Genomic DNA, 18,992 nt, shown 5'->3' with positions numbered 1-18,992 from the left:
GAATAAGAATAGGAGGTTGTCTTGGGTCCAGCCTCTCCTAATCTCTTCCTCCCCCTCCTCCCCTCCCCCCTCCTCCTCCGCCTCTTCTCTGAGCATCCTTGGCACCTATATTTTAATTCTTGATCATATAGGAATTGTTTTTGGTAAATGTTGATATTATTATTATTGTTATTGTTATTAATAAATAAAGACAAAGGACTTTTTGTTTAAAAGAGAAATGTTTAGCCAGATTTTGTTCTGATTTGCATTGTGACTTGCACCTTTTGTTTGAAGCGTTTCCTTTGGCATTGTGGTTGTGAGCGGCTCTTTCCTGTGCCAGTGCCAGGCACCGTGGCCTGCCTTCCCTAGCCCCAGCAGCGTGTACACACTAGCGAGTGCTTCCGTCCTTACTTTCTTCCTCTTCGTCGTTAGAAACCAAAGTCTTCTCTGCTGCTTGGGGGCTCAGAGGGGTCTGGCTTCTCTCCTGATCTCCACAGCCAGAGACACTCTACTTATTTTGACTGGGAAAAGCATCAAAGGTCCCCAGCCCCCTTTGTCTTTCATCCTAAATTTGCACAGAAGAAAGCGGGTACCCAGCATGGCCTCCTGGCGTCTCTGGCAGGGCCCCCACGCACTCATCCTCCACTGACAGCAGCAGCTCGGCTCCTGGACCCGCTGTGCTTCGTGTGGACTGCCGCAAACCCATCCCACGTCCCCATGTCCCCAGCCACGCCTCTGTCCAGCAGGGTCCTCAACAACTAGCCAGGACGGAGCTTGCCAAGAAAGCTCAGAAGGCAATTGGCAAGTTCTGTGGGCTCATGCCAACTGACTGCCCCCCCGACCAGCCCTGCTGCTCAGGCCCATGCAGCCTGAGCCATTCACAGGGTCCCGGGGTGTGTGGAAGAGAAAGCCAGGGAGCCTGTTAACCGTGCCATCTTGCGAACGAGACTTTTTAAAACACCATTGCTTTGTATTGTAGTAATAATATGCACAGTATATGTTGAATGTATATGAATATACTTTCCAGTTTCTGTTCTTGAAAAATGTCAGAGGTATTTTTTTTTCTTTCTCATTTATGTTGAACTAAAGAAAAAAAAAATCTCCAGACTCAAGTTACTAAGACCTTTTGTCCTTGTTTGTGTGGGGCTTTTACAACTTAGTAACTTGGATGGACAGTAGGAGGTTGTGAAAATAAAAACCTGATTATGTTCTAATGCTGATGTGTTACTTTGTGGTTCAGAGTCTAGCTGGGGAGAAGCACCTGGCGGGTGGGGCAGGAGCGAGCTCAGGCTGGGGGCTCAGGGTGGGGCTTTGAGCCGTCCCTTATCTCACCTTGCATTCTGAACCTGGCATTCTTTAGAAACTTAACTCCTCTTCACGCTGTGTCCCAGACACCTGCTTGGACTCTACCCCCTCTGCAGGGAGCACTTGTGTTTGCTGAGTGGATGGAAAACAAAATCCTAGGCATGTTCCTTGGGAAGGGGTGGGGGAGTGCCTTGCCAGGGGCCTCCACTGGAATCTTTGTGGGGTGATGGGTCACTCCAACCCAGCCTGGCGACATGGTACCCACCCAAGCACCCACCCAAGCAGCAGAACAGAAAGGGGACTTGACTTTTCCATCCCGGATTCTAGGGTGGCGGGGTAGGATGTCCTGCAGGGTCCTGGCAAGGCTGAGAGAATGAATGGAAGTCTTCTGTAAAGAAAGCTTAGGAATATGGAAACACTGGGTGAGGAGAGGACATAACCTCCCAGTTCTTGGGTGGGCGGGGGTGGGGGGGTGGGGGGAGGAAGGTCTTTGGGACTCAAGTCCAGGCCTTTGGAAGTCCTGAGTCTACCACTAAGTCTACCAAGCGGGCTCTCCAGTCTCTGGAACCCCGGTATATTTGCCATACATGCCGCTTCCCTGAAACTAGCTCCTGGAGAGGGCAGAGTACATCTCCTTGATCCAGGTCTGGAGACTTCTGGGCTCTAGAAAATAGCAATCATGCAGTGGCTTTTCCCCATCCTCCTCCCCTGCCAGGACCCATCTTCCCCAGCCACAAACATAAGAATCCAGGGATGTCTGTGCCTCCCGTGCTGGCCATGGATGAGCTCTCCTGCCTGAGAAAGAGGGCAGGAGGATCTTGCAGCGTTGGTGACTGCCCTGCCCTAATGCCCAGCGTGCCACAAGATCCTCAAACAGAACAGATGTGTAGGAAATACTGGTGTGGGAGAGTTCCTCTCCTTGACTCAAGCCTCCAGCCCCAGCTCGTCCGTCTCAGTCCACCTCCCGTGTCCTCAGATGAGCGCTCCGAGCAGGTCTGGCATGGGGCTGAGGGCAGTTTCTTTATTGCCGCCAAGGCCTGCTCCTTCCCACGACCCTTTGCCAGTGCCATTCATCCAGCAAATATTTGGTGAGTGTCTGTTAGGTACCAGGCCTAGTGCAGGACAGGGCCCTGCCTCTGGCAGACTCATCAGCACATTGGAACATAAATTGTGAAATGGATTGCTAATCACTGAGCAAAATCCACTCCTTCACAGCTGCCAGCACCCCCCACCAGTCAGGGGGTCCGGGGCTGGCACTTGGTGACACGTTCATCAGTGGGCACTCAGGAGATCCCGGAGGAGGAAGAAAGAGAGGGCACACCTGGATGGCGCTGCATCCAGCCAACTGTCCAGGCCCTGAGCACCTGGCCGCTCTAGTAACCGTCCAGTCCCTGAGCACCTGGCGCTCTAGTAATGGTGACAGGACACAAGTCTGGTTTTGTTGGTGGTTTTTCCATAGGCCTCTTTCAGAAAGACTTCTTCCTTTTTAGAATAGTAAGGAGTAGGGATGACTTTAATCCAGGTGTCTTGCAATGAAGGCGAAAGACCCTAGTGAACATGTATACAAAAGCACTTCTTTCTTTTCCCTGATGGCTTGCAATCCCTGAGCCAAGAAGGACCCTGAAGAGTCGTAGGGTTTTGGAAGCCAATGGATCACCATGAAAGGTGTCAGTTCTAACAGCTGGAGAACTCACTGTTCTTAGCTGCTCTGAGCTACAGTTTTCTGATGGGCAAAATAACTAGGAGGAAAGTCTGACCTCCAGCCTTATGGAGTACACATTAGATATTAGGTTTGCCAAACCAGGAGCCAGAGCCATTGGCTCACACCTGTAATCCTAGCAACTTAGGAGGCTAAGATCTGAGGATCATGGTTCAAAGCCAGCATAGGCAGGAAAGTCCATGAGACTTATCTCCAATGAACCACCAGAAAACTGGAAGCGGTGCTGTGGCTCAAGTGGTAGAGCACTCGCCTTGAGCTGAATTGCTGAGGGACAGTGCCCAGGCCCAGAGTTCAAGCCCCACGACTGACAAAATAAAAAGATAGTAGGTTTGCCCACAAGTGTGTCAGTTGTAAGCCAACAAGAAGGACCAACAGTAGTAGCTTGGAGCCCATGCTTCTCAAATCCCCACATGCTGTCTGAAGTGAATGCCTCCCCCAGAGCAAGAAGTTTCTCTTGGCTGACGTCCGGTGATGCACCCCACCTCCCCCCGGGTTGCTCAGCTTCCCTGCTCTGCAAACCACAGACAGCCCGTAGTGTCCTCTAGACAGCTGGGACTGGTTCTGTCCTAGAAATGATGCCCCAAACCTTAGCACCTGTAAACAAGGCCACACAGAAAAAATGTGGGATGCCCTCCCTTCCCCCACATCTTCTGCCAGAGCAGACGCCATGCGTTCACATACGGTCTGGCAATGTACATGTGGTCGTGGAAAAAAGGAGGTAGAATCCAGACACTGGGGTTCTGGAACACAATATACTGTTTACTAAGTGCTAGTTACCTTTCCAAACATTTCAGATACATGTTCAAACTTCATGCCTGAAACACCACCGATTTATTACAGTTCTAGAGGTCAGAAGTTCAACATGGATCGCACTAGGGTAAACCCGTGGTGTCAGCAGAGTTGAATTCCTTCTGTAGCCTCCCAGGGAAATCTTCCAGGTTCTAAAACCAGGCTGCCAACAGCCCGTGGCCCCTCCCAGCATCCCGTTGCTCTGACACACTCCCACCTTCCCATCCCCCTCTTTGACTTAGCTCTCCTTCCTCCTTTTGCACAGTGAACGATCCTTGCTATTACACTGGTCTCCCTTGGGTAATCCAAGAGAACCACCTAGCTCAAGGCCTTAATCACAATTGCCGAGCCCCTATCGCCAAGTAAGGTAATGGTCACAGGTTCCAGGAATTAGGACAGGCATACACTTCATTGGAGAGCCATGTTCTACCTACCACTTAGTGACCCCTATTACAACTAAGAGATGGCATGTCTGTGTCATTATGTCCAGATAAGAAACTGAGGCGTGGGGAGGTTATGTAACTTGCTCAGGATCACACAGCTCTTAAGTGGCAGAGACGGGAATGAACGCTAAGAGGTCAGTAGAACCCTTGGTGACAAAGGCATGAGAGAGGGGGAGAGGCCTGGAGTCCAGCCACTCCCAGATTAGCAGACAGAGATGCCAGGTTCATTTCTAGAAAGCTAGGGAGTTTCCGATGGAGATGGTGAGGGGCATATTTCTGCCCTAGGTCCCAAGTCCAGAGACACAGATCTAGGTCCAGCCCTGCTTCTAACTCAGAGATGACAGAGGTTGAACAAACGCCTGCCACTCTCTTCAGCTCCTCATCCAGAAGACAGGGAATGGGGAGAGGCTGAAGCACCCAACCTCAAAGTTCCTCTTAGGGGCTGGGAAGGTGGCTCAGTGGTAGAGCGCTTGCCTTACATGTATGAGGCCCTGGGTTCGATTCCTCAGTACCACATAAGCAGAAAAAGCCAGAAGTGATGCTGTGACTCAAGTGGTAGAGTGCTAGTCTTGAGCTGCAGAGCTGAGGGACAGCGCCCAGGCCCAGAGTTCAGGCCCCATGACCAACCAAAAAACAAAACAAGTTCCTCTTAACTTGGGTTTCTCCCTGGGTGGGAGGGCCTAGACTTTCCTGAGCAGACATCAATCAACACACAGCACAGTGCAGGGCCTTCTTTTGATAGGTATGGGGGGGGGGGTTGTTTCTTAACATCCCTGTCCTGTGTGTGTGTGTGTGTGTGTGTGTGTTACTAGGGCCTTGTACTCTAGGCCCTAAGTACTCTACCACTTGAGCCACACCTCCAGGCTCCATTTTGCAGACTAGAAAGTGAAGCTCAAATAAATCACTGTCTCACACTCCTCCACCAAGGCAAATGCAACACACGCCAGTCCTCCTTCCCCAGCCTGCTAGTCCACGTGGGCTCCTGGACGACAGTAGGATTAAATGCTTCAGCTTTGGTTCTAAGACACTTTCTTTTCCTTCCTTCCTTCCTTCCGTTCTTTCTCTCTGTCCCCCTCCTCTTTCTCCTTCTCTCTCTCCCTTTCTTTTTTCTTCTTACTGCTTCGAAGTGAAGGGGTCCTGGTAGATCACAGGTGAGGTTGTGTTTGGAGCGGAACAGAGCAGTACCTGCAGGTGACACAATTAAAAGTGGGCAACCTTGTGTTGGCCTCCAGCGCTCCCATGGAAGCATCAGCCGGGCCCCCGAGCCACTGGGCTTCAGGTTCCCTTGGGTTTAGGGTCTGGGAGACCCGTGGAGGCTGCAGGGAATCGTGCCACGCCCCGAGGGCCAGCGCGAAGACCAATCCGGTGGGAGAAGGAGCAGGGGCAGGGCAGGCAGTGGCAGAACGGCTTCCTGGAAGATGGCGGAGGGGTGATGGGTGGAGGAACCGGTCACTTCCTAGCCTCCCCCCTGTTCTGAGGAACAGCGGCCCTCCACACATTCCCAATGGGGTGGGGAGAAGAAGGGGCTGAATGTAGCTGCTCCTCAAGCCCCACAACCCCTCCTCTCCTGCCCCCACCTGAACCCTTGACCCCCCGGCCTGCAGCCCCCGCAGTTTCCTGTTTGCCCACTCTGTTTGCCCAGCCCTGGGGACAGAGCTGATCCTTGAACTCTAGGTTCCACATGGCCAGCACTGGGGAGCAGTGACAGGGCTGGGGCTGAGCTTATCAGCCTTCCAGCCCAGCCCCTGCCTGGAGACATAAATAGGCCTGGGGAAGAACTGGACAGAGCGTTGGAGACGGTTAACAGAGCTCTAGGGAGGTGAGTGCTGCTACCTGCTCTGGGGTTCTCTGTACCTCCCCCCCTCCCCCCTCCAAGCACTTGAGACTGGGGGCCCTGGATACTCAGGGCTCTCCCCACTCCCAGCCCTTCCTCCTCCTGGTCTGGCTGGAATGAGGAGCTTCTCTATGACAGAGGCCCCCTTCAACCAGGCCCCTCTTCTCCTCCAGGTCGTGTCCAGCTTGCAGGATGAAAGCCGTGGTGTTGGCCGTGGCTGCGCTCTTCCTAGCGGGTAGGTGTCTCTCCTCTTGAGTCCAGCCGTGGGGGGAGCAATTCTAGCTCTGCTCTTGGGTACTGGGGGAATAGGATTCCTCACTAGTGCCCTCCCCACCCCTCTGTGCCGGCCACCTTGCAGCCGAGCTGGCCTGACCTGGGTGTATCTTTCCTTTCCCTCTGCTCCAGGGGGCGAGGCTCGGCATTTCTGGCAGCGAGATGAGCCCCAGGCGAGCCCCTGGGATAAAATTAAGGAGTTCACCACTCAGTATGTGGACTCGGTGAAAGACAGCGGCAGCGAATACCTGAAGCAGTTTGAAACCTCTGCCTTGGGAACACAGATGAAGTAAGACCCTTCCCCCCTCCCCCCCCCCGGGGGGCCAGGGACAGGCTGCTGGTTGCAGGGGGGTGGAGAGCGGGGCAGAGAAGCCAGTAGAAGAGAGGCTGTAGCCAGACTGGCCCCAGCCTTGCCTGCTGTTGGAGGAGCTGGCTCCCCAGCAGGGCTGGAAGGGGCCACCCAAGCTAGGTGAGCCAGGGCTAACTAAGCACAGCAGGGGATGGGGGCCACTGGCTTCAGAGACAATGGAGTGGTTTCTCAACACGGGGTACCCACCCAGCTCTATCCCCTGCTAGCTCCTCTGCACAGTGGGATGTGGCGGAAGAATGGGGTGTTGGGTGTCAGAATGTATGGGGGAAAGTAGGACTAGACCTACAGCCCACTCAGCGTCAGGGGATGCCCAGGGGTCACCCCAGGAAACCTAGGGCACCCGGGGGCCCCTGCAGATCGGAGCTGTCTGAGTCCTTGTCTCTCTGTGTCTGTGTCCCACTCCAGCCTGAAACTCACGGAGAACTTGGACACGTTGAGCTCCACCTTCAGCAAGCTGCGTGAGCAGCTGGGCCCGGTGACCCAGGAGTTCTGGCAGAATCTGGAGAAGGACACCGAGTGGCTGAGGCAAGAGATGAACAAGGACCTGGCGGACATGAAGCAGAAGGTGCAGCCCTACATGGAGCAGTTCCAGAAGACGTGGCAGGAGGAGGTGGAGCGCTACCGCCAGAAGGTGGAGCCCCTGAGCACGGAGCTGCGCGAGGGCGCGCGCCAGAAGCTGCAGGAGCTGCAGGAGAAGCTGGCGCCGCTGGGCGCCGACCTGCGCGACAGCGCGCGCGTGCACGTGGACGCGCTGCGCACGCAGCTGGCGCCCTACAGCGAGCAGATGCGCGAGCGCCTGGCCGAGCGCCTGGCCGCGCTCCGGGACAGCCCCAGCCTGGCCGAGTACCAAGCCAAGGCCCACGAGCACCTCAAGACCCTGCACGAGAAGGCCCAGCCCGCCCTCAGCGACCTGGGCCAGGGGGTGCTGCCCGTGCTGGAGAGCCTGAAGGCCACTCTCGTGGGTGCCATCGAGGAGGCCTCCAAGAAGCTCAGCTCCCAGTGAGGCCCAGGCGCCCGCCCCCCAGCCCCGCCCCAGCGCACCCCACCCCACCGCGTTTGCTTTCTTACAATAAATGTTTCCAGAATGGGAAGCAGCTTCTCTCCCTGGGGGGAACCAGTGGTCGTGGGGGCGAGGGACACGCAGTGGGAGATCTGGGGTGAAGGGCTGGAGGAGGGACTCCCTGCCCGAGGCTCAGCTGGGCCCTGCACGGACCCTGTCCTAAGCAGGCGTCCATGGAAAGGAGATGGCAGAGGGTCAGGCAAAGAAGCCGAGTCACCCAGCGCCCCGCGCCCGCCTTGCAGATCGAGGGTCTGGAACTAGGGCTGGCCCCGCAGGAAGAAAATTCCCTGTCTCAGAAGTGATCTGGGGACCCTGAGCTCAGGGAGGTGGCCACCAGCCTCTGCCAGCTCTTTAGAGCTGGGGGGCTGGGGTCCCCAAGGAGCCACTGGGACTTGAAGGATTTGGGCAAATGTAAATGAAATGCCTTCTTTATTCCAAAAACCTCTTCAAAACTCAGCACCAGTACACACACACACACACACATTTAGGGAAGCCTACTGGCCTGAGCCAGGTGCCAGTGACTCACGCCTATAATCCTAGATACCCAGGAGGCAGAGAACTGAGGATTGCGCTTCAAAGCCAGCCTCGGTAGCAAAGTCTGTGACACTCTTATCTCCAGTGAACCAGCAAAAAGCTGGAAGTGGAGCTGTGGCTTAAGTGGCACTGTTTCACCTCCAAGACGCCTGCATACCATCATGTGTCTTATTGCTCCCTTGCCCCAAATCCTGAGTAGACTGCTATTAGAGCTATGTTGCCGGCGGAAAGCCGAAGCGTGGAGGTGTGCAATTGCTCACGGAATGCAAGGCAGGATGGGCCTCTGTGATGATGATGATGTGTGTGTGTGCACGCATGAGTATGTGCAAGCATGTTCGCATGCCAAATCCCTGCTCAGAGCCCACCCCTCCCCCATCATGCTCACGTCTGTGTGTTCCTGTGTGCATCCACATCTGGCAGAGCACCCGGCGTGTCCCCTCCCCACGAAAACCTCTTGGCCCGTGTGTGGGCCTTTGCCTGTGCCTCCCGGTCTCCATCTCCAGTGTATACAAGTGGGCTTTGTAGTTCTTAGTTGTTCAGAGCTAAAGCATGTGTCAAACCGGATTTGTTGGGGGGTGGGAGAGATTTCCCAGGTGTGAGGGCTGAGACCCTGGCCCAGGCAGGTTTCCAGGAGGAAAGCCGTCTCCAGCTGGGGCACTAATGCCGTCAGGATCTAAGAGGGGCACGCAACCCCTGGGTAAGGGGAGTTGCTTTCCTCAGTGCCAATAGAACATGGGCCTCAGCCTCAGCTCTGCAGCACGGAGTAAGTGCCTTCACCTCTCTGTATCCCGGCATTTCATCGGAGAGCGGGGAGTCTGCTCTGTGGGCATGGCACTGTCTGGTGTGACCATCTGCTGGGTGGTGGGGACAAGGGACAGCCAGCTGGGGCGACTCCATGTTCCTTCTTGGTTCCAAGGACACTGGGCACAGGCAGCGCAGCCCTGGTCTCAAGGACACTCTCTGTGCCACGATACCAGTGAGGACCGTGTACCAGGTACCTTGGAGGCACCACGTGCAATTAAACACCGAGTCATTTCATTTGCACAACCCTCCTGCAGCAGCGGGGGCATCCACGTGCACGCTTAACAGGTCAGAAACTGAGGCAGGCACAAAGTGGTGAAGCCATCACCAGAGCCTCATTGGGTCTTACTCCAGCCTTCGCTCCATCTACCTCCTTCCTTCGAGTGTGCTTAAGAGGTCGGGCAGCCAGGGTAGAGCAAAGCTAGCTGCTCAGTGTTGGAGGACTCACGATCTCAATGCCAAGATTGACATAAAAGTGCCAGCCTGGCACACAGCACACAGTGTAGCCACGGACACTTTATTGTAGTGTCTATCAGCAAGTCTGCCATCCCTCTTTTTTTTTGTCGGTCATGGGGCTTGAACTCTGGGCCTGGGTGCTGTCCCTCAGCTCTTCAGCTCAAGGCGAGCGCTCTACCACTTGAGCTACAGAGCCACTTCCGGTTTTCTGGTGGTTTATTGGAGATAGGAGTCTCACGGTCTTTCCTGCCCGGGCTGGCTTTGAACCGCGATCCTCAGATCTCAGCCTCCTGAGTAGCTAGGATTACAGGCGTGAGCCACCAGCACCCGGCTCTGCCATCCCTCTTGATGGCTTTAACAGTCATTCTGCTCTGACAGATGAAGAAACTCGGGCCTTGAGCCCTCTCCCACACCCCAGCTGCTGAGCATGGCCCCCCAAAAACAGCCACAGAAGCAGCCTGGCTCATTCTCACACCGGAACACACATGGCACGCATGGGACACGCACTTGTGGCAGCTTCTCACGTGTGTTTATTGGGGGCAGCCTGCCTGGAGGTGGGCCGGGGGTTCTGACAATACTGCCCCTCTCCAGCTACCCCAGGGGCAGCCCGCGGGCTGCAGGACCCAGCGTTGCGGGCAGGAAGGGTGGGTGGATGGACGGACGGACACGGAGCGTGCTGGTGTCAGGCGATGTCAGAAGCTGGGGTTGGCTGAGCCTCCGGAGTGGAATCCCAGAACCCAGAGAACTTGCCGGCGAACGTGCTCCAGTAGTCTTTCAGGGAGCTGAGCCCACCGTTCATCCAGCCCCTGGGGGTCAAGAGGAGGCCACAGGGATGGGCAGGGGGGGTGCATCTGCAGGCAGTGGGGCACACAGCCCCTGGTTCTCCTGCCCCCCCATCTCCTAGCAACGTCCTGAGACATTGGGCAGGAAGCACCTAGACAAAGGGTGACCGCATGCTTCTCCACGCTGCTCCCCCCGCCCCGCCCTAACCACGGCCGTTCTGTGGCCCCAAGTGAAGGCCGGGAGGGCAGGGAAGGGCAGGGCCGCCACCGGCAGTCCAGGCGTCCCCATGGGCTGGGGCTGCCAAGGGAGGCAGCCTCTCCTTTAGAACATCTCTGGAGGATTCTTGAGCTCTGTGAAGCGGGCTAGGTCACTTCACCTCTCTGAGCCTCAATAGACTCATCTGTAAAGTGGAGGAAATCAGGGCCTCCCCAGCCCTGGGGACTGAGAACACGCGTAAGAACATGTCAGCCATGGCTACGCGGGGCAGTGGAGTCGGGGGGGGGGGGCGGGGGCGCCAGACTGCAGGCTCACGAACAGAGGCTGTGCAAGCAAGGTCAGACTCCCCGTAGCACAGGTCAGGATTGAAGGAGGCACAGCCCATCCCAGCAACCAAGGCGACAGGTGGGGGGTGGGGGCGCGTGGGGTTCCCAGAGCACACCTCCGGCCCCGTGCTCAGGGAGCAAGTGGGGAGGACTGAAGAGCCACCTTGGGGCTGCACGGGGCAGAAGTGGAGGGCGGGGGGGGGCGAGGCAGAGATTCCCCCTCAGCCTCCTCCCTGCAGCTCTGCACAGCTCCGAGGTATCCGGACGGAGGCCCAGAGACGCTCGGGGAAGCCTGATTGCATCATCAGAGCCTCGTCTGGGCAAGGATGGGGCGGTGGGGGGGACTGAGGAGCTGGCACGGAGCATGGAAGAGAGGCCCGTGGCATACCTGGCCTGCTCTGCCATCGGGTACTCCTTCATGCTGGTCAGTGCGTCCTGGGCGGTCTTAGTGGCGTGATGCACGTAGCCCTGCATGAAGTCAAGCAGGGAGGCGCTTTCTGCCTCCGTAGCTCCTGTGAGGAGAGCAGGTTGAGCGGGGGTGCATGTACCTCCACACTCCTCGGGACTCCCTTCCCAATCAGGGTGCAGGGTCCCCAAGCCCCCCCACAACCCAGGCCCCACAAAGTACTTACGGGCAGAGGCCAGGAGTGCCAAGAGAGCCAGAACAAGGAGCACCCGGGGCTGCATGGCGTCACCAATCCTGCAGGGACGAGTCTTGGGTGGGACACCCTGTGATAGAGACCCCGAGGATCCCCCTCTCCCAATGCCCTCCCTGGGGAGCGGTGCGGCCCCTAGATGGAGCCTGGGGGAGGGCTTGGGGAACCTCCTCCCCCCAAGGCTCTGGGAGGACTGGGGGAGCCCTGGAGGGCATCAGCAGGAAAACCCTGCAGGATGGAACAGGAGGCCCTGGGGCCGGGGTCTGGCCTGGTCGCTGCTCTCTCACACGCTTCCCCCTCAGCCCTCAGCTGCCCTGTCTGGGGTAGGATGGTCATGGAGATGGCTTCTCCCGGCCATGAGCATGCCCAGTGAGGGGCAGCGTGCAGCTGGTGATTCCCGTCCCCTCCCAGCTTCGGGCAGTGACCTCCCCTTCCTGGGCCTCTGTTTTCTCGAGGGCACCATTGGGCCAGAGGGATCCTCGTGGAGCCCAGAGGCCTCCTTGGCTCTGGCAGGCTGTGTTCTGGGCTGGCTGGCTGGGCATGGGGGGGGGTCTTCTCTGTCCCCTCCCTCCTATTCTCCCCAGGGACATTACCTGGCGAGGCTGCTTGCAGGGATAGACTGGGTAGGCCGGGCAAGAGGACTCCGACTGTTTTATATTGCTCCTTGGACAGGGGGTACTGAGGGCCCGGGGAGCTGGACAAAGGTCACGGCTGAGCAGGGGAGCCAGGCCAGCCGGCCCATGTTGCCAACAGCGTTGAGAAATCCCTGCAGACTCCCTGTGCCGCCTCCCCTGCCAGCCACGGGCAGATGGGCTGCGCCTTGGGTGGGGGGGCGGGGGCAGGAGGGCGCCCTGGGGGACTTCCACGGGGCTGGTGAGGAGCACCCGGGGGCCCTCTTGGCCTGGTACTTGAGTTTTCAGGGCCCAGCCCAACCCCTCCTCACAGCCAGCAGGGGGCGCTGCCTCAGACTCGAGAGCCACTGGGTGGACAGGGCCAGGGGCATTGGGGGTAAAGGCACAGAGAAGCAGGGGCAGGACCGCTTAGGGGAGGCCACACAGCCGCGCTCACGAAGCCTGCCCCCACCTGCAGCACCCCCACTTCAGCCTCCATCCCTGCCGCCTCCTCCAACGCTGAGCCAGGGCAGGGGTTGGTAGGAGAAGGGCAGAGGCCAAGCTGACTCTTGGACCTTTGACCCTCCCACCTCCCCAGTGCCTCAGCTTGCCCTCTGGACCCGCTGATAACACCCAGGCAGGAGCTGGGCTCATGGCTGGAGCTGATTGTCTCCCCCCTGGCCTCAGTGTGGCACCCACAGCCTTGGGGTGGGGTGGGGTGGGGGGAGGGGGGAGGGCAGGGGGTGGTGAGGCCAGTCCCGGGGTGGGGAACAGAGTTTCTGTGAGAGGCAGTCAGCCGTCCAGGCCCCACAAAGGGCCCCGTCAGGATGGCGGTTTCAGGGGACATTGTCTTCTGGAGCCAGAAACCCTCAGTTTATCATTTGTTTAATTAATTCATTTATTTATGTATGGCTGCACTGGGATTTGAACTCAGGGCCTTGTATTTGCTAGGCCCATTTGAACTGTACCTCCAGTCCCCAAATCTCCTCACTTTCCTCTCCTGTCCCAGCGTGTTTCTTACCCTAGAGTCCAAGGGCACCGTGGGGTTCAGCTCCCAGGCTGGGGTGTAAGCCAAGGTTCCTGGCCCTGTGCATGCAGAGAAGGGCTGACTTGGTTGTTTTCCATCTGTGTGGAGGCCTTGGAGAACCTGTCACCTCCCCTGCACAACCCAGGGCCACCGAGCCCAGGAGTCCAGAAAGTACAGGCAGAAAGGCCACTGAGCTAGGTGGAGACTCCGGTGTGGGCTGGGACGGGTCTCCCCCATTGCTGGTAGCAGGGGTCACTCCTGGACCCTGACCCGAGCTGCCCTGGTACCCACTGCTCCCCTCCGGAGGCAGACCCAGAACCTGGGAGGAGAGGCCGAGGGTGGGGAAGGGAAGCGCTCTGATCAGCGGTAGCCCGGCCTGGCCTCTGGTGAGCGGGGCCTCTGCTCCTATCCAGGGGAGGCTGAGCACACGCGTCCCTGGGATCCAGGCTCCTGCCAACACCTCGTGCAGCCTCAGCCCTCCGCTGTGCCTCTGTGGAACGGAAGTTCCTCCTAGTAGCCCACTCAGGTCTTTGCTGTGGTGAGGTGCCCAGCCCCTGTGGAGGGGGCAGGAGGGAGGAGGGGGCCTGTCTAGCCTCACCAGCCAGGAGGTCTGCTTGAGCACAGACAAGGAGACGGAGGCTGGGAGAGGAATGGGTGGATTCTGAAGATCACAGGCCCTTTGTGTGTGCTGTCCCCTGAGCGCAAGCCTGCCTAGAAGGCGGCCATGAGCAGTGCAGACCCTTGGCTCTCCTCCTGGCCCCACCTCTGATACAAATCACCTGCAGATGGATTCCCAGCAGGCCCCCAGCTTGAAAATACACGTGCATGGGCAAACTGGCGCCACCCCTCCCCGGGCCCTGCTGGCAGCTGAGTTATTTGGGGGTGCCCGTGACTCTGTCTTCTTGCTGGCGGTGCTCTGGGGTGCGCTCGGATGGCACAGGTGGGTACAGTTGGGCAAGCCGGTGAGACAGAAGCACCTCAACCCGTGTGACCAGCACCCGCTGCCCAGACTGCAAGTCTGGAAGGTCAAGCTGCAGCCGTGTGACTCATTCTTAGCTGGGGGCCTTTGCACCCAGTTCAGGCCGAACTGTGCTCATTTGACAGCAAGATGATGACCGATGGGTCAATGTTACAAGGAAGCGAGCTTTCATGAGTACAAACATGGCTGATGTTCAGGGAACACCTACTGTGCACTGAGGGCAAGCGTTACACAGCTTATCTCACCAGATCCTCGCAGCCTGGAAACTGAGGCTCAAGAGGTTACAGAACTTGACCCAGGTCAGGGCTGGGAAGGTGGCTCAGTGGTAGAGCGCTTGCCTTGCATGCCTGAGGCCCTGGGTTCGATTCCTCAGCACCACATAAGAAAAAAGCTGGAAGTGGCGCTGTGGCTCAAGTGGTGGAGCGCTAGCCTTGAGCTGAAGAGCTGAGGGACAGCACCCAGGCCCAGACTTCAGGCCCCACGACCGGACCCAAAAAAAAAAAAAAAAGTAAAAAGAACTTGCCCCAGGTTGGGCAAGTGGAGCCCACAGACAAACACGGGAAGTCATCACAAAGCCGTCATCTCCTGGCAAATGAGACTTAGCACTCTTGTGGCCCATTCTCCTGGCTTTTGTTCTACAAATGACTGGACGTCCCGGGCAGGCCCCGCGTTGCGCTCGGGGCCACGTCCAGCAAGGCAATCTAACCTAACAGAGGCGGCATCACTTAGGTGGGCCGTCCGGGCTGACTAAGGGGTGCCACCTTCTCGGTGGGTCTCACCGCATTTGGAGCTGCTGCAAAGAGTCTAATCACAGAGAGTGCCCTGAGCCGCTCCCGCCTGACTTGGGGGGCGGAGGGAGCAATTGGGCTTCATGCTGGTGACTTTCCAAGGGCAAAGGCCTCAGCCTGCTCCTTTCTGGAGGGCAGGGTTATTTCATTGTGCTCCTGGCTTTGGTCAAATCGGGACAACATTACTGTTATTTATTATTTATTAATTACCTAGCTATCTGGGAGGCTGAGGTCAGGAGGAGCGTGATGTAAGGCCAACCCAAGCAGAAAAGTCACAAGACCCCACAACCACAGGTGGGTGTAGCGGCTGAACGCTTCACCCCAATCTACCTAAGGGGCCCAGACTGGGAGTACCATGCTCCCAGGTAGGCCAGCCTGGGGAAGGAAAGTCTGCAAGGTTCTACTTCGATGGACGGAAGCCGGATGAGGGTTTACATGGGATCTCAGCAGTGACAGGAAGTCTAAAGTAGCCCCAGGAGCCCCACTCCTGAAATTAGAACCCTCCTCCCCTATCTTCAAAACAACTAGCAAAATGCAGGGCTGGAGGCATGGCTCAAGCAGTAGAGTGCCTGCCAAACAAGCACAAGCTCCTGAGTTCAAATCCCAGTACTGTCCTAAATAATCAGCCCTGTGGGCCCCCACTTTGAAAGCACTATCTCATTTCAGGTACCAAGGACGCAGTGTCCACAGGTGACACAAGCTGACAGTGTGATGCCCCCTCACCTCCCGCCCTCCCCCTCCCCCTCCCCCCTCCTCCCTGCCCCCCACCTGAGAGGCAGCCCAGCCCTTCTTTTTTTTTTTGGTCGGTTGTGGGGCTTGAACTCTGGGCCTGGGCGCTGTCCCTCAGCTCTTCAGCTCAAGGCGAGCGCTCTACCACTTGAGCTACAGCGCCACTTCCGGTTTTCTGGTGGTTTATTGGAGATAGGAGTCTCACGGTCTCTCCTGCCCGGGCTGGCTTTGAACCGCGATCCTCAGATCTCAGCCTCCTGAGTAGCTAGGATTACAGGCGTGAGCCACCAGCGCCCGGCTAGCCCAGCCTTCTTGCTCTTAGCTCAGCGGGGGAGGGCCGGGGCCGTCTCCATATCTCCAGAGGAGACTTGGCCCTTGTTCCTCTAGCCTGGCACAAACCCAGAGCTGCTGGTAGAGCCTTGGGGCATCAGTCCTGGCTCAGGGGCTTCCCTGGGCCCCCTAAGCCTTGTTTGTCTGGCGGCCTCTGGCTCTCCTTCCTGTCCTCCTCCACAGGGTGGGGCTCCGGATGTTTCCCACTGCTGTCTGAGCCCCAGGCTTGGCTTCCACGTAGTCAGTCTTAGGGTCACTAAAGTCCAAGAGGCCTCCTGGGAATGTGTCACCTTCCAGCGTGGAATCACACTGGAGAGGAGGCGGGGAGGGCAGGCCGGAGGGGCTTTAAATGCGGGGCTGGCTCCCAGCTCAGACACATACCGATAGTCACCGGTGAGCTGCTCGCTTGAGGACCTCTCTCCAGCGTCCCCTGACAGCAGTGCAGCGTGATCCTTCAGCCCAGCCGGGAGCCCACCATGTTCCTGAAGGCTGTGCTGCTGCCCCTGGCCCTGGTGGCTGTCACCGGTGAGTAGAAGCTGTCTTTGCTTGGGACTTTCAGACCCCCATCATGGGGGAGGGGGTAGAGAGGCCCAGCCAAGGCCAGAAGACAACACCGGGGGCCCAGCCGCTCCAAGACGGAGCCGAGGACTGGTGGAGTGGGAGAGTGGGCCCAGGCCTGGCTCCCCGGCTAAGCCCGGGGAGGGACACACGTTGGGCCGGGAGCAGCTGGGAGCTGCTATGGAGAAGCCAGGAAAGCCGTCGGACCTCAACAAACTGCTTTCTGTTCTATGCCCAGGGGCCCGGGCAGAGGTCAGCCCGGACCAGGTGGCCACTGTGATGTGGGACTACTTCAGCAAGCTAAGCAGCGATGCCAAGGAGGCTGTGGAGCAGCTGCAGAAGTCAGAACTCAGCCAGCAGATCAGGTAAGGGGCATGGCCCACCAGGCACGCCAGCGGCCGGCCGGGGCTGAGCGTGAGCACCACCCCAGTGCTCACCAGACGCACCGCCCGGCCACTGCCTTCCAGAGAAAAGCTGGGGACTCACAGGTGCCATTGAACGGCCCCTATGGTGTCCTCCTGTCTGCATGAGTTCAACAAATGCCACTTCCTGTCATGGAGGCCGGGGAAGGGGAAGGACCAGGCGAGTTGGCCTCTAGAGCACAGGCACCTGAGCTATCAGGAGAAGCGACACTGGAAAGCCACTGAGTACAAGAAGGAAACGCCGGGGCTGGGAAGGTGGCTCAGTGGTAGAGCGCTTGCCTTGCATGCCTGAGGCCCTGGGTTCAATTCCTCAGCACCACATAAGCAGAAAAAAGAAAGCCAGAAGTGGCGCTGTGGCTCAAGTGGTAGAGCGCTAGCCTTGAGCTGAAGAGCTGAGGGACAGCACCCAGGTCCAGAGTTCAGGCCCCACAACCAGACCCACCCCCCAAAAAAAGAAGGAAAGACCATGTGATCCAGTGGATCTGGGCTGATAGGGACATCAAAGTCCAATCCTTACTGGAGAGTCAAGGAGGGGATGGGACCGGCGACCATTGACCGGCTTAGGTCACATGATAGTAGATAAGGACACTCAAGCACAGAGTGAGCGTCAGCGATTCAAATCCAAAGCAATAAGCAGGGGCCAGAGCAGCGCCTTCAAATCTGTGACTCTGGGCAGGGCCACGAGGGAAGAGGGGGACAGACTTGGTACCCATGAACACTCACCTGTCCTAAGCAGAGGGTTGTGTAAGTGGGCAAGGTCCTCCTACTTAGTGCCAGGTGTGATGGCAGCGCTCTGTGCCCTTTCCCTCAGCACCCTCTTCCAGAACAATCTTGGGGATGTGAGCACCTACGCAGATGACCTACAGAAGAAGCTGGTGCCCTTCGCCACGAAGCTGCAGACACGCCTGGTCAAGGACTCGGAGAAGCTGAAAGAGGAGTTTCAGAAGGAGCTGGAAGACCTACGTGCCCGCCTGCAGCCCCATGCCGACAGAGTGAGCGAGAAGATCGGAGACAACGTGCGTGAGCTACAGCAGCGCTTGGAGCCCTTGGCCATCCAGCTGCAGACGCAGGTGAACACGCAGGCCGAGGAGCTGCAGCGCCAGCTGGCCCGGTACGTGCAGCAAATGGAGACGGCGCTGCGTGAGAACGTGGACAACCTGCAGGCCTCGGTCACGCCCTACGCCAACGAGTTCAAGACCAGGATGGACAAGAACGTGGAGCAGCTCAAGGGACAGCTCATGCCCCATGCCAATGAGCTCAAGGCCAAGATTGACCAGAGCGTGGAGGAGCTGCGCCACAGCCTGGCTCCGTATGCCCAGGATGTCCAGGAGAAGCTCAACCACCAGCTCGAGGGCCTGGCTTTCCAGATGAAGAAGAACGCCGAGGAGCTCCAGGCCAGGATCTCGGCGAACGCCGAGCAGTTCCGCCACAAGCTGGCGCCCATGGTGGACAACGTGCACAGCCAGCTGACGGGAAACGCCGAGGGGCTGCAGAAGTCGCTGGCAGAGCTGAGCAGACACCTGGACCAGCAAGTGGAGGAGTTCCGGCGCAACACCGAGCCCTACCGGCAGAGCTTCAACCAAGCCTTGGTGCAGCAGATGGAACAATTCCGGCAGAAGCTGGGCCCCTACACGGGGGACGTGGAAGGCCACTTGAGCTTCCTGGAGAAGGACCTGAGAGACAAGGTCAACTCCTTCTTCAACACCCTGAAGAAAGAGAGCCAGGACCAGTCCCTGGCCCTCCCCCTCCCGGAGCAGGTGCAGGAACAGGTGCAGGAGCAGGTGCAGGAGCACGTGCACCCAGCCACCCTGGAGAGCTGAGCTGCCCCTGGTGTCCTCACACTGCAGGCAACTGTCCTGCCCCGATACCTGTGCCTGACTATCAGCCTGTTCCCACCACCGCAGACACCTGTCCTGCCCCGATACCTGTGCCTGACTATCAGCCTGCTTCCACCCCTGCAGAATTCTGTCCTGCCCCGATACCTGTGCCTGACTATCAGCCTG

The 18,992-nt window shown here is 58.0% G+C and overlaps 3 protein-coding genes across 5 annotated transcripts; 2 read left to right on the top strand and 1 right to left on the bottom strand.

Moving 5' to 3' along the window:
* Nucleotides 1-6,041: 6,041 nt before the first annotated feature.
* On the top strand, nt 6,042-7,716 carry Apoa1 (apolipoprotein A-I). The gene is made up of 4 exons (XM_013009647.1): nt 6,042-6,055; nt 6,244-6,305; nt 6,476-6,632; nt 7,119-7,716. The coding sequence occupies exons 2-4, from the start codon at nt 6,263-6,265 to the stop codon at nt 7,714-7,716; spliced, it is 798 nt and encodes a 265-aa protein (XP_012865101.1). The 5' UTR covers nt 6,042-6,055; nt 6,244-6,262.
* A 2,407-nt stretch (nt 7,717-10,123) lies between these two features.
* Apoc3 (apolipoprotein C-III) lies at nt 10,124-12,200 on the bottom strand. Of its 3 annotated transcripts, none has more exons than XM_013009629.1 (4): nt 12,139-12,200; nt 11,522-11,603; nt 11,278-11,401; nt 10,124-10,370 (listed from the first exon to the last, which is right to left on the bottom strand). In XM_013009629.1, exons 2-4 carry the CDS (start codon nt 11,574-11,576, stop codon nt 10,247-10,249), a joined length of 303 nt encoding a protein of 100 aa, XP_012865083.1. In that variant the 5' UTR covers nt 11,577-11,603; nt 12,139-12,200; the 3' UTR covers nt 10,124-10,246. The 3 variants fall into 3 exon arrangements, with proteins under 3 accessions (XP_012865083.1, XP_012865082.1, XP_012865084.1); XM_013009628.1 differs by having other exon boundaries at nt 11,522-11,589; nt 12,139-12,192; XM_013009630.1 differs by having other exon boundaries at nt 11,278-11,386; nt 11,522-11,589; nt 12,139-12,192.
* A 4,189-nt stretch (nt 12,201-16,389) lies between these two features.
* Apoa4 (apolipoprotein A-IV) lies at nt 16,390-18,867 on the top strand. Its single transcript, XM_013009636.1, has 3 exons — nt 16,390-16,534; nt 16,806-16,932; nt 17,801-18,867. Exons 1-3 carry the CDS (start codon nt 16,486-16,488, stop codon nt 18,807-18,809), a joined length of 1,185 nt encoding a protein of 394 aa, XP_012865090.1. The 5' UTR covers nt 16,390-16,485; the 3' UTR covers nt 18,810-18,867.
* Nucleotides 18,868-18,992: the final 125 nt, after the last annotated feature.

Source organism: Dipodomys ordii, unplaced genomic scaffold (genome assembly GCF_000151885.1).
Source record: "Dipodomys ordii isolate 6190 unplaced genomic scaffold, Dord_2.0 Scaffold10, whole genome shotgun sequence".
Lineage (NCBI taxonomy): Eukaryota > Metazoa > Chordata > Mammalia > Rodentia > Heteromyidae > Dipodomys > Dipodomys ordii.
The sequence above is the reverse complement of the archived record's forward strand: the minus strand, read 5'-3'. Positions and strand labels throughout refer to the sequence as shown.

Coding starts and splice junctions, on each gene's coding strand:
- Apoa1 (XM_013009647.1), top strand. CDS start 6,263: ATGAAAGCCGTGGTGTTGGCCGTGGCTGCGCTCTTCCTAGCGG. Junction 6,306..6,475: donor GGCTGCGCTCTTCCTAGCGG/GTAGGTGTCTCT, acceptor CCTCTGCTCCAG/GGGGCGAGGCTCGGCATTTC. Junction 6,633..7,118: donor GCCTTGGGAACACAGATGAA/GTAAGACCCTTC, acceptor GTCCCACTCCAG/CCTGAAACTCACGGAGAACT.
- Apoc3 (XM_013009629.1), bottom strand. CDS start 11,576: ATGCAGCCCCGGGTGCTCCTTGTTCTGGCTCTCTTGGCACTCCTGGCC. Junction 11,402..11,521: donor GGCACTCCTGGCCTCTGCCC/GTAAGTACTTTG, acceptor CTCTCCTCACAG/GAGCTACGGAGGCAGAAAGC. Junction 10,371..11,277: donor CCGATGGCAGAGCAGGCCAG/GTATGCCACGGG, acceptor CTTGACCCCCAG/GGGCTGGATGAACGGTGGGC.
- Apoa4 (XM_013009636.1), top strand. CDS start 16,486: ATGTTCCTGAAGGCTGTGCTGCTGCCCCTGGCCCTGGTGGCTGTCACC. Junction 16,535..16,805: donor GGCCCTGGTGGCTGTCACCG/GTGAGTAGAAGC, acceptor TTCTATGCCCAG/GGGCCCGGGCAGAGGTCAGC. Junction 16,933..17,800: donor GAACTCAGCCAGCAGATCAG/GTAAGGGGCATG, acceptor CCTTTCCCTCAG/CACCCTCTTCCAGAACAATC.